The sequence below is a fragment of the Coffea eugenioides genome, chromosome 11 (assembly GCF_003713205.1).
Source record: "Coffea eugenioides isolate CCC68of chromosome 11, Ceug_1.0, whole genome shotgun sequence".
NCBI lineage: Eukaryota > Viridiplantae > Streptophyta > Magnoliopsida > Gentianales > Rubiaceae > Coffea > Coffea eugenioides.
The window spans coordinates 50,344,781-50,358,528 of NC_040045.1; the positions used below are offsets into that span (position 1 = coordinate 50,344,781).

At 36.4% G+C, this 13,748-nt stretch overlaps 1 protein-coding gene, 1 long non-coding RNA gene and 1 pseudogene across 2 annotated transcripts; 1 reads left to right on the plus strand and 2 right to left on the minus strand.

Annotated features, from left to right (window-relative positions):
- Positions 1 to 1,932: 1,932 nt before the first annotated feature.
- Positions 1,933 to 3,925, minus strand: LOC113752837 (protein trichome birefringence-like 19). The gene is made up of 2 exons (XM_027296887.1): positions 3,260 to 3,925; positions 1,933 to 2,703 (listed from the first exon to the last, which is right to left on the minus strand). The coding sequence occupies exons 1-2, from the start codon at positions 3,923 to 3,925 to the stop codon at positions 1,933 to 1,935; spliced, it is 1,437 nt and encodes a 478-aa protein (XP_027152688.1).
- Positions 3,926 to 6,506: 2,581 nt separating this feature from the next.
- Positions 6,507 to 9,344, minus strand: LOC113752838 (annotated as a pseudogene).
- Positions 9,345 to 11,470: 2,126 nt separating this feature from the next.
- On the plus strand, positions 11,471 to 13,731 carry LOC113751564. Its single transcript, XR_003464841.1, has 3 exons — positions 11,471 to 11,642; positions 13,256 to 13,372; positions 13,580 to 13,731. It is a non-coding gene; the product is annotated as an uncharacterized LOC113751564 (long non-coding RNA).
- The last annotated feature ends 17 nt before the right edge of the window (positions 13,732 to 13,748 follow it).

Here is a 13,748-nt window from a genome sequence, read left to right on the forward strand (position 1 = left end):
ACCACTTATCCCCACCACGCTCTTCTTTTCTTTCTTTTTCTGCTTTTGAGGCGCTCTGTATCTTTAACGTGAGTTGGAAAACTTTCATTAAAATGCAGACGAAACATTCAAGTGTGATCTGCCTGAGGAAAAAGTTACCCATGGAGAAATTGTTTTTTGGCTGGAAATGATTTGTCAGAACAGAAAACATAACACCACAGACCAACAGAAGAAGAATATTATTATGTGACGTTCGTTGAAGCACTAATTTAACCAAGCCTTCTGGAGCTTAAAAATTAAAAAAAAAAAATTGACTATCAAATGCAAAAGCTCGCGTGTCTTTTCTCTTTCAAATACTGGGTTGTAGCCCTGAGCTGATGATGAAGCCCAACAAAAAAGTCGGCCTCAAATTACGAAGGCTGACCATGGCCCAAAGTTCTCTAACGGGCTTGAGGTAAGTCTGCCCCAATAAGTATACATCTCCTGGTCATTTTTACATTTTTGTGAGCCTTCTGGAACACTGGGCTTTACTCGCCGTCCATTGCCCGCCAAAGCTCTTTTTCCAAAAAAAAAAAAAAAAATTTTTTTTAGCTGACACCAATGCAAAACTGACATTCTTATTAACAGAAAAGTTACGAAGCCCTAGCTGAAACAGCTAACTTATGGGCATGGTACATTGTTCTAGTCGTTGAAATACAAATCGATGAGCGTGTTCGAATATGAGTATTTTTAAATTAATGTGATGTATGTAAAATAAAAAATATATTTATAATAAAAAAATCATGTACGTAAATTTGTGTACCTTGCTATCTTGAAATAGTGCCACGACGCTTTCGTGGCCTTTGGAATATTATTTGTAGCACCCCCTCAACGGCAATGTCGCAGGCATCTTTGGCGTCACTGCCCAATCCTTCGCTGGGAAAAGCATACACAAACCTGGGAATAAACTCTCAATTATCTTGTCCCTCATCCTCTTGATATCTTCTTCACTAAAACCCTCCCTCCAGCACTCTCCTTACTGAAGTCCCATCTCTCACCTCTTTCCGGTCTATGAACACAGAAAAGCTCAGGTTTTGAACCATCTTTGGAGTTCCACACCACCAGTTCTTGAACTGGCATTTAGTAGAAAAAGTAAGGAACCTAATTCAAGGATTCCATAAAATCTAATGTGGTTCATGCCTGTAGAATTGGAAATGTCCCAGCTCATTTGCTCGCTAAGTTAGTTTTAAATTTCGAGAACAGATTTGTATGTTGGGATAATTTTCCACCCCCATTATAAAAGCTGCTAAAACTGATATGCATTAATGAAAGTTTTCTTTCCTAAAAGAAAAAAAGAAACTGGCATTTTTTAACTTTTGAAAACCAAGAGGACTGCCAACATGCGGCATCATACATGCACATACTTCTACACCCCAGGCCAATACCTTATTCACCGCTCACTCGTCAACAGAGAGGATACTAACAAAAGTTACCATATGTATTTTGCTAATTTTAGATAAGTAAATATACTAAGAAGAAAAAGTTCTAATTACCTGCGTATTGTACTTGTGACTCTCATTTATTTCTAATTATTGACGTTTCCTATTTTTACTTTAGAAGTTATTATTCTAGTCAAATTTTAGTAGTTTATTTGTTTAAAACATAGAATAATTATTTAATCTCTTCTTAATTACTTTTGAATCTTTGTTTTGGAGTGTTTTAGTATTGTACTACTGGAATCTTTGAAGTAATAACGGCGTTATTCAATGTGTATCCACCGGATTGCCAACTTCGGACAAAGAGAAAGGAAAAAGGGAACCACCCACAGCTTTAAAAAGTAAAGATAAATGAAAGCATTGATCATAAAATCAAAGGGATCCATATTGGAGTTGTCCGACTTTGAGACCTCAAACTTTAGACGTCTTAGATTCAAATATCCCTTCTTTTTTTCATTCAGCGATCGACAGAATGCTGCTAATTACGTAACTCCCTCCTTAATAACTCTAGCAAAATATCATTCCACGAGTCGATCGGTCCAGGCAAACACCAATGCACACAATCTCTGGGCAACTCCAACTTCTGACCAGCCAAATGGCCATACACGCTGGGGTGACCATCCGGTCTCAGCAGCATAGCTTTCGTTGCATCAAATAACCTAAACCTCAATCCTGGTTTCCTTCTTCCTTCTTCCTGCGCAATTCTAAGTTCCTCTAATTGGATCTTGTACAACTCTAAATTATATCCCTCTAAGACGGCTTCATTTCTCTTGTAAGGCCTGGTCCTAGGACAGTTTCCACCGCTATCCCAAGTTCCATTTTCAAAGTGTGAGGGGGCAAATGTCCTCAGAAATATTACACTCTTGAAATTTTGCAGGCTATTAATGGCTCTAAATGCTGTTCTCAAAGCCCTTTGATAGCTAAAGTATGCTGTCAAGCGAGTGACATTCTCCTGTGGACAATATTGGCAGCCGACCAAATTGCCCTTTTCGTAGAACATGGTTGGACGGAAGAACCAGTGGCCAGCGGAGATGATAAAGTAGTCATATTCTTCAATTTTGGTCGTCCAATTTTCATCGAACTCGTCAAGATATAGACTAAAAGAGCGGGTCCTGTCCTTGGGACCAGTTACCTCAACTGACCTTACCAAATAAGGAGCCCAAAAGATTGACATTCTAAAATTGTATCCTTGGTACTCCCAGTGCCTGTTCTCATCAGTTGACTTTGAAATTTCTCGAGGATAAAGCACCTGGAAATAACGTGAAAAGATTTAATTTCTCCATCTGATCATAGGGAGAGAAGTTTAATTTACACAAAATCAAATGGGACAACAATAAGTTTCTCTCCCCACCCCACACACACACACACAACAAAAAAAGGGTTTCCTTTTTGGGGGGTGTCTGTGAAACGCACTACATTTTTTTACTTGTAGTGAACTATGATAGCAATGATTTCTTTGATGTATGAAATTAGGTAGCACTTTAGCTTCAATGCTAATTAGGATTTCAGTACTAATACGTGTATATTATGCCAAAGGTGACATTGATGCATTTAATCTCAGTCGTAGAAGAATTCAGGGAAACTAGCAACAACCGATCAAATATTTTGCCTGCTGTCCACCAATCATCGTAAAGCCTCACAAACTTTTCTTTTAATTATTATTTTTATTTCCAGAGATCCTATCTTCTGATATTGATGAAAACAAGATGTAACAATGAGGTGATACTGGTGATCTTGGACAATAAATTAGATCTCGGACAATACGTTGAATTAGCAAATTTTTTTAGAGGTGATAGTTAACTTACACTGGACAAGAGACACATCAATGACTGCAGGTGATTTCTTGCCACGGAGTCTCCGACAAAGGCAATAGACTTTCCCCTGACGAGTTGCAAGAATTGGCGTGGATCGAATATGGGCAGTTCGCAGCCGTCTGGTTTCCACCTCCATTTCAAGAACTCTATGTCAGGCCTTCCATATTTCATGCAATTCTGATGTTCTTGAATTCCATAACAAGAGTTGGTATAGTACGGTGCCTCAGGGTTCGGAACCCACTCCCCTGAGAATAAGTCACAGTATTCTTCTTCTTGTGATCCCCGTGCTTCTATTTCTGCTGACTTTGTAACCTCAACTTCCTCTCCCTTTAGTCTTGGTGGCTCCTCCTCGTCCGCTTTTGTTACTTTTTGGTCCTCTACTTCTGTTTCTCTGTGGTTACAGGGCTCAGAACCATCATGCTCATTACGACATGCCTCCAAAAGGGCACCCGAAGGAGCAGTTGGCTTTACTGGTTCCTCCGCAGAATCAAACTCAGAAGGAAGTTTGGATGCTCTCTTCGTATGGAATTGTGTTGAAGGGGAATAAATGGAGATAACTGATAACAGAATAGTTAGGGCTACAACCGAGGCTATCTTTGGTATTTTTCTTCTAGTTTGATGTTTCCTTAGTGAATGCTCAATGGCTCGGAACTTCATTTTTAAGGAAAACTAATTAAGCCAGAGAAAGAGAGAATGAGGGAGAAGGAGCCACCAAGGAATTACACACAGCAGTAGATCAGATTCAGAAAGAACTTGTAGCCAACATTCCACTCGAGTTTTTAATAACGGCACGTATTGGAAGTGCCTCCACAAAACCAAATACAAATAATAAAACACGTATTAGCATGTGAGAGTTGGAGGTTTTTCTTACGCAGAGCATGTGAGACATAAGGAGCAGAAAACTGCAGAGCAGTGCAATTCATAGTTATTTTCTCTGATTACACCCAGAAACAACAGTACAAGAAATAATTTTAGTAATGGAAGTTCTGCATTGACTCTGGCACAGTTGCGTATAGATTAATACTGTACTTTAAAGTTGAAACTAGGAAATGATAAAGAATGCCTCGTATGCAGTCAATTCAGATCTGAATAAAAACTGGAAAATTGTGGACTATGGACTGTGGAGCCATTATGTTTTCTTGGTATTAACAGTTGATGTTACTGCAACTGAAAGTATCACCAGCTTAACTCAAGCATCAATGTATACAAAGTTAAGAACATGATTGCTACAACTTCAACGACTCCTCTTTTTTTCTTAACTTTTTTTTTTTTTAACTAACATATTGTACAACTCGGTAAACAAGCTTGGGCATCTTTTCAATGCTGAAACATGATAAAAGGGTTAGCTAAATGACCTATTTGTTAGTGGCGAAACATGGAAGAATTTAATGGTTAGATTTGAAAATTCCGAGTATCAGTTCCATGGTGAGAATATAACCGTACGAACAAAAAGCCAATTTAATCTGTCAGCAGGTTAGTATAACAGTCTTTAGATGTTACTTAATGGTTAGTAACAAAGAGTCATGCAAGATGAGCAATGATTAATGGAAGTCTTTAGATGTTTCTTTCAATTATGAACAGAATCGATGCACATGCACATGCACATGCGCATAGAAAGTCAAATTTTAGTAGTTTAGTTATTTAAAATATGCAATAATTATTTAGTAGTTTCTTAATTACTAATTAGGCTTTGTTTGGATCTCCTGTTTTTGGAGTGTTTTTCAAAAACTAGTTTTTCAAATACAATAAAAGTTACAATAAAGTACTCTAAAAGATAATCTAAAAATTAGTTTAAATTTTTTTTAAAATTTTACCAAATATCTCATAATAAAGTGCCAATAAAAAATATTTCAAAACATTTTCTAAAAATATTTCAAAATATACTCTAAAAACTCTGCTACACCAAAGTTATAGGGTATTTTGTAGGGTATTTTAGTGTTGTATTAATGAGGTGAGAAGAGTGAGACAGAAAAATATTTTAGTGTTGTACTCTATAAGTCTTTGTTATAGGGTATTTTAGTGTTGTATTAATGAGGTGAGAAGAGTGAGACAGAAAAAAATTATTATGAAATGCTAGTAAGAGTTTCCATTGTTTATAAAGGTAATTTTGCTTTTTATATGTGCCAAATATGCTTTCATTATGTACTTTTTATATGCTAGCAGTATTGTAAAATTAAATTTCCGCAAAACTAGGCAGTAAGCACTAATTGTCATCAACTAAAAGACTAGGAGTATTACTAAACGACTTCCAAAATATCACAAAACAATAAATGTCCTTCAAGTATAACCAGGGTCCATATAAATTACTACATATTTTCTATAGATATTTTTGAAAAATTCTACTGTAACCTTTGGTGCGTTGCAGTTTACTACTAAAAATGCACTCAAGATCATCATCCAACCCCCACTTTCTTTGTCAACTTTGTGAAATCAGAGTTTTGGTACTTAGTGTACCACTCATATCAACACTAACAACAAAAACGTTTGACATGAATATTTCTTCCCTCTGTTTTACTGTACTTTTTTCCCCAGCGAGGACCCTGTTAAGCTAGCTTAAGTATCGAATGTATATTCAACACTTCAATCAAGAGGGAATGCTTTGAAAAGATAAGGAAATAAAAAGAAAAAAGAAAATGGCACTTGGGCATTTTAAGTACCTATTTTAATTGGCTAACCAAGAATTTTAAAAAATAAAAAAATAAAGGCTTTCGTATCCTTGGTCCCTAAAAAGGAAGCTTCAGCCAAATGTACTCAAAACTTTTTGCATTATTCTTGGATTTCCTTTTTGAATAAAGGACGTATTGATCACTTAACTGTAGATCATGACCAATGACATCCGCAGTTAACAACATATTGGTTTACTCGACAGATGAGGGGAAAAAAAAAAAAGAAAAATGCTCTAGAAAACGTCTAGAGAAAGGGAGGGGGAAGTAAACACACTACTATTAACGACCGCAAAAGTTACATCCATTTGTCTTAGTGGAATTATCTCTTTGGTACTGCCATGGCTGGCCAAATGTGGCAACTCTTTCTGTAAAATGAATTGCAGAAGGTATAGGCAAATATAAACTCGTCCAAAACTAAATTTTGTTAGCTTGAATTTGTAAGGGACGCAAAATTAACATTTTAAAAGTAAATGACTAAAAAATTCGTTTAGCAAAATATAAGATACGTTTTTCCCACAAAATAACACAATAGTTTAGCAAGTGTATATGGTTAGTCAACGATTGGGATGGGCCTAATGGTTAGAGGAAGGCTTTAGCATTCTCTCTACTGTTAGATTCAGAATTCGAATTATGTATTTGATAGTTGGGCACCCAATAGCAAGAGCAGAGCACTTAGAGTTCATTTCACTGATAGATTCAGGATTCGAATCATGTACCTGACGATTAGAGTGAAAAGGATATAAGGAGAGGTGGTAGAGCTCAGATGTTAAAATTTCTATTTAAATATACTTTTGAGTGGAAAGTATGTGAAGAGAGAGAGAGAGAAGAATTCAGGTATTAAAATATCTATTTAAATCTATCTTTATCGGATTTTTTTTTTAACTTGCAGGCATATGAAGTACTCAGTTTGGTTGAGTGGTGGATCGATTGTGAAGTCTACATATAAAAAGGAACGAGGACAGATTTAAAAAAAAAAAAAAAAGAAGATAGTAAAGTGGTTTGACTCGATAATATTTGTTGCCAATCTTTACCTTTTTGTTACACTTTTACAGTTTTATTCATTCAATTCAATATGCCATCAAATTTGTCTAGTTCCTGCCCTCATTTTCTTTTAAAAATTCTGCATGTCCATTTTTCACGATGAATACTTACATGCTTTGAACAAGCTTTAACACGTCGATAATGGCAGTAACATTCCAATACTTCAAAACACCCATTATTTCTAAGGAATGTGAACAAGCCTAACAAATGAAACTGGAGGCCAATTCCTTTAAACTGGAGGACAAAACCCAGCACTATGGCCACTGGAATGATATACCCCAACGTTGACATTTGCCCCTAAATGCTGCCACCCACTTCCTTCCTCTTGCAATTCCTGAATCGACAGAGAAACTATCAGGTTGTGTGCTTGATTATTGATCAAACCTTAACATAAAAGAAACAAGACAAGGCAAACCAGAAAGTGCTCCTTGAACGCCATCTATGACAACCAAAAGACACACCAGCGGAGTGAGCTCCTTGACTACTTCCTTCGCATCGCTTAATGCATATCCCAGAAAATGACGGCGGCAGAGGAGACTTGTTGCTGCAATGCTCACTTCTGCAATCGAAAATGCAATCGCTACCCAGACAGCAACTCGAGCTGCCTCTGGATTCTTAGCTCCCAGTTCATTTGAAACTCGAGTGCTACGAAAACAAAAGAGTTGGGTCGATGTATTCTTTTTCTGGGGGCAATAACTCTGTATACAGAACTAAAATTAGAGCTGGAGGGAATCAAGGCAAACCTTGCAGCAGCACAACAAAGAGAGTACGCTACATAGTAATGCAACGAAGTAATCGAGTGGCTGTTGGATCATTGGAAGGAGAACTAAGCATTAGTATCGAAAAAACTGGAGCTTCAATACTAACTAAATATAGGATAAATGTACTTCTAAAATGCGGAAAAATACCATATCGAAATCACTGTAGCTTCAAATGGGACATTTGACATAAGTCCAGAAGGTAAAGCCAGTACTTCAAACTTCCACCATTCAAGACTGTAATCATCATGATAGTATTATAATCCATAAAAGATGATGTAAAATCAGGAACAATTTCTGCTCCTGGGAAGAAGGATCCAGAGAGTTACCATACCGTGACCGCTGAAGGGATAGCAACTTTGATGAACTCTCCCATGCTTAAGAAAGCATCTGTTGAGAAAGAAATACGGGTCTTTTCACATATAAAACAAGCAATATGACATTAAACCAATAGGATAACCCAAGTGCCAAGGCAGCTCCAGTATTCCCCAGTTTCAAGTAGAACACGAAAGCCCAACAAACAGGCAAATGGAAACATAGTGCTGCAACTGAACTTAAGACCAGTGGGAGGATCAAATTCTGAGTCTGCAAGTAGCGAATCAGCGCTTGGAGAACAGCATAAGGAAATAATGCAGGAATGAGCCAAAATGCATATCCGCTAGCTTCGGCTGAAATCAAATGGTTTTGACCAGTGAAGATCAGTAGTTTGTCCAATAAGAGCCACAGTAGTGATATTGGTATGCAGACCATGATTAGAGATATGATGGCACCATAAGTATTCATCCCTAGCTTGTGGTAAAGCCCTGCTCCACCAGCTTGGTAAAGCCCTGCTCCACCAGCTTGGCCACAGAGAGATTCCAATGCACTAGCCATTCCAAACTGCGTGGAAATCAATCGACTGTTGGATTAGCTCTGATACGATTTGCGCAAAAATCACAATTTCATAATGTAGAGTTGTGCAATAATTTAATTGTGACAATTGCATGGTTGCTTCTAATCTCATGTGAAAGATTGCGAGTTATAAGGAAATCATAGACAAGGGAACCACAATTTAGCTACATCAATGGTGGGATCCAGGTGCAAAGGGTACCTGCTTAAAATCATTTTACCAAAAGCTGTTAATAATCTCATCAGATTTAGCATTACAACAGAACCACTAAATTAAGCTTATAATCTACTAGCCTCCTGGACAAATGCCTACGCATTCTAATTCAAATTCAAAACAAGCCTTTACGAGTAATATCTTTATGAAAAACATCAGAAAAAACTAACAAACGACGCTGCATTAATACAGGATTACTTTAAAAGATTACTAATATTGCTACAGAAACCGATAGCTCTGGAAGATATCATAAGGAAAGAAGATATTACAAGGAGAGTGAAGCCGGTGACATCGGTAAGGTAAGTAGCAATTGATGTGCCAGAGAAGGAGTCTTCACCAAAATGTCCAACCATGATCATCGATGCAATCCGGGAGAAGTGCTGTGAAGCTGTCACCACCACCAAGGGCTATGCTATGCTGCCAAACATCTTCAATTCTTGGAGAAATAAATCCCATCTTGGAACCACCCTTTTCCTCTGTACCATATCTCCAAGCAGCGGTTCTTCCATTCTCCAATGTATTCTTGCACTTGCAGTGACTTTTTTCAATCTGGTCTGTCAAAGAGACAGAGTGTGGCTTTCACTTGTACATTTACTTATACGTTGAACTAACACAGTGGATTCCGAAGAAGTTTATGAGTTATGATAGGTTGATGGGGTATTGAACTTGAACCGCACTCTGTTGTCAGAGCAGGGGGAAGCAACAAAAGAAATTGTACAACTAGTTAGCTACTTAGCTCCCCATCGCTGGTTAGCTAACGTGCATGTGCCGGACTTGGAGCCAACCCTCGCAGTTGACTTTGAATAGCGTAGACAATTAATGTTGTGAGATTAAGAAAAAAACAAAGGTAAATAAAATACTAGGATAATTTAAGAAACCTCCCTTGGAAGTCGTTTTGACAATTTCAAGGAGCTCCTTTGAGGTTTTTATAATTACAGTTAACTCTCTTCATTAAATAAAATGACTAAAGCAACAATTATATACATCACTGGAAAGTAAAACAAAGGCTAAAGCCAACGGAACAATTTAAAGCAACTCCCTCTCCTTTCTTTTGGTTCGTTGCCTCCAATTTTTCCCCACCAAAGTTCACCCCCTAACTTTCCTCTTCCTTTCTATCCCTTTATTTCTTATTCATTAAGCACCTATACCTTATTTTTTGCCAAGCACCTAACCCTAGAATATACTAAAATTTGTGATTTATTTCTATACACACCCAATTTCATATGTAGTGCCATTGATTTATGGTTTATAGTATTTTATTGACAGAATCTTTAATTGGTGAGGCATAGATAATAAGCAAAAAGAAAAGAAAACTAGAATGGAAATCCAGGCAGGAAAAGAGGGCTAGGGTGAAGAAAGGGCAAGAGGTTAGGCATGAATTCATGAAGATTTTTGTTGCATGAGATGAGAAGTAAGAGGATTATCAATCAATCCTTGCAGCTTGGATAGTTATAGGAAGCAACAAGTATTATTAGGGAGAAGTGGACCAGGGAGAAAAGCAGTGGCTTTTTCCAAGTTTCCGTGTTCAAGAAAGGAGTCCTTTGAGTTTTCCAAGGAAGGAAAACTTGGAAAGAGGCCAATTTGATGGTTGTGGAGCCAGTAGTGATGCTGATGGAGAGGGATTGTAGAATAGACTTGATGATCTAATGATTTCGTTAGTTTTGGGAAGCAAAAGAGGTGGTGAATTTGTTGGGGAAATATATGACTAGAAAAATAATTAACACAAGGGATTTTTTAGGACATTCATAATTCTTTCTTATGTTTTGTTACTTAAATAGTGAAAGCAAGGGGGTAATTGTAATTATGCAAATCTTAGGGGAGCTCCTTGAAATTATCGGAAATCTCAAGGGAAATTTCTGATATTATCCTAAAACACTGCTAGCATAGTACCATACGATACACAATAGATTAAACAATTTGGCAAAGTAAGCCTTGTGTGCCCATTTTGGCTTCGATTCTCTTTTCTCTCGTTTTCTTCAGCAAGCAAAATTTTCCCTCTACCATCACGTTTAGGAGAAATGTTGATTAATCAAATTGGCAGCGTCTGTAGGCGAGAAACGAAAAAATTTTGCATTGTTCAGATTGTTTGTTGACACTAGTTTATGAATTCAGTTAGCATAGGCAAGGTATATACGGATGCTATAAAATTTTAGATTTAGTGCTCCACGTGGCTTAAATGAGGGGACAGTGCTACAGTGCCTATAGTTATGGTAACGATATTAGGGAAACCTGCTATTATAGGTTTCTATTACCTTTAGTGACAGATTAAATCTTTTAGTGACTTTTTAAATATTATATTAAAATAATTAATATTAAATTTAGTAAGTTTTTAATTAAAACTAGTAAGTATATGCCTGAAAGATAAGATTTAGTCAGAAATAGAAATTTACACTTTGAGTAATTTAATTTACTTATTATTTGACAAAATTTACTTATGTTTAAATTAAACTTACCAATACTGAAAGTAAAAAATGTACATATTTAAGTAAAAAAACGGTTTTGGGTTCCTGAAAACGGTTTTGGGTATCACCTTTCTCTTTAAAGTTATCTACCTTCTTCTTATTCAGTTCCCAGTTCCAATGATACGATTGAATTCCCAAGCAAAGGTTTCCACTTTGATCCACACTTTCTCTTTGTTACAATTGAATAAATCTTCTCACTTCAAAATTTTCATCTTTAGTTCACACTTTGCTTCTATCCTTTCTCATCGTTCGGTTGGGTTTGAGTGCTGCCATATGCAAACACAACAAAAGGGTTAGCGACGGTGGTAGCCAGCCAAAGAGCATATGAAAAATAGCAGTGACGAGGTTAGATCATCATGTTCTCTTGAAATCGTTTGATTATATTGCTGTAATTTATTTATATTTCATTTGTTTTATTTGTCAAGATTTTCTTGGGAAATCAAGGCTGAGAATTTGAAGATTTTATTGCAATTTTGGGGCCGAAAATGTCCGTTGAAACATCTAGGAAATGGTTGTAGTTTTGATTGTCTACGGGTAAAATATGTTTAATAGCCATGTGAAACATCTAGGAAAGGACTTGAGACCAGGCGTTTAAGTTAAATGTGATTAATTTGTGAATGCATATAAGATGTTTGGTGAAATGTCAAAGAGAAATTTGTATGTTGTGATTGCTACTCTGTGCGGGTGAGAATTAGTAATATATTAGTAACTCAACATGAGCTTTATAACTTGAATTCTTCAGGCAAGAGAGGTTTCTCCCGTTTTGGAATTCTAAGTTGATACGCTTGATGGAGCATATGTTATTGAACTGAACTGATCTAGAATCATTGTTGCGAATCTGTTGTTTCTATGGAAATTTATTATCAGCCTCTTGAATTTTTTACTCCATTGTAACGTCTGCAATGCCACGGAAATTTGGCCATTATTACTCTTGTAAATCTGTGTTGCAGAAGCAATTCTTATTACCATCCTATGATACATGTAGATTTTGTAGAATCACATCTTCCCTCTTCTTCAGTCAGGAAAGGAGAGAAAATTCATAGAACAGTTTCCGACCATCAATCAATTATGGTGTTATACATACTTCATATTTTTGCATTTTTTTGTTTATTTTTCTTTTGAATGGTGTTGCATGGGGCAAACCTGCGGAATCCAGTGGTCTTTGAGCAAAGGATTGTCAAATGCTGGTTGTTGATACATATAGACACAATCAATTATATCACCGTCTTTGCTCTGTCATGAGAAAAAATTTTGAATTTCATTGTAAAGAGCCAAAGGCATTCAACATAATCTAATCTACCTACCCGCAAATTTGTGACTTTCATTGAACTAAGGATTAGATTATGCTGGTTGTTTCGATATTTTGGACATGTGAATAACTCATCTTCCTCCTAAAAAATTACTAATACGTAAACCCTTACCGGGAGAGTCAAAATAGCTTGTTAATGCCATTGCTATATCATAACGATTAGACTGGAACATAAATCTGTTGAATGGGTTGATTGGAACAAAATTCAGATGAATGGTTTATATGAGAATTGAGGTTTTCAATTAGTTTGATGATGGTTTGTAATATAGAGAGAATGGAGTTCTAATCATAAAATACCTAGAAAAGAAACGGGTTGCCAAGTCGAGAAGATAAGTAAGTTTTTAATTCAAACTAGTAAGTATATGCCTGAAAGATAAGTTTTAGTCAGAAATAGAAATTTACACTTTGAGTAATTTAATTTACTTATTATTTGACAAAATTTACTTATGTTTAAACTAAACTTACTAATACTAAAAGTAAAAAATTTACATATTTAAGTGAAAAAATCACCGGGTTTCTAAAAATGATTTTGGGTTGCTGAAAACGGTTTTGGGTTCCTGAAACACTTTCGGGTATCACCTATCTCTTTAAAGTCATCTGTCTTCTTCTTATTTAGTTCTCAATTCCAACGATACGATTGAATTCCCAGGCAAAGGTTTCCACTTTGGTCCATACTTTCTCTTGGTCCAATTGTTGTTGCTACAAAGGGACAAAAGGCAAAACAGTCCACTCACAAGCGAAAGCGAAGACGATGCAAAAATTGCAAGTAATCACCTACTCTTAAAATTGACTTATTCTACGGTTAGAATAGCTTTGCAAAACCAGATATGAATGAGCAATGCTAAATTTCATCCACTCATTGGCTTTATGTTAGAAGGCCAAAAATGTTAGTTATATATGTACACTTCATATACGCCTTTATAAATTCAATCTTATTGTTTATGGATTGTGCTTGGCAATTTTTTTCCCGCAGGTCATTTGGACATGATAGACGAAAATGTACTAAAGTGTGCACAGATGCATATGAAACTCACAATTATGATCATGTTGGGGCACCCAATAATGTTGAGAATGTAAATTTGAATCTGATAGGATCATCCGATGGCCTATTGCAATCAGATTCACAGCATGGATGCCATACA

Bases quoted from the DNA above. Each gene is read 5' to 3' on its own strand.
- LOC113752837 (XM_027296887.1), bottom strand. From the start codon at position 3,925: ATGAAGTTCCGAGCCATTGAGCATTCACTAAGGAAACATCAAACTAGA. The intron at 2,704-3,259 runs GTAAGTTAACTA...CGTTATTTCCAG, and splicing joins TGATGTGTCTCTTGTCCAGT to GTGCTTTATCCTCGAGAAAT.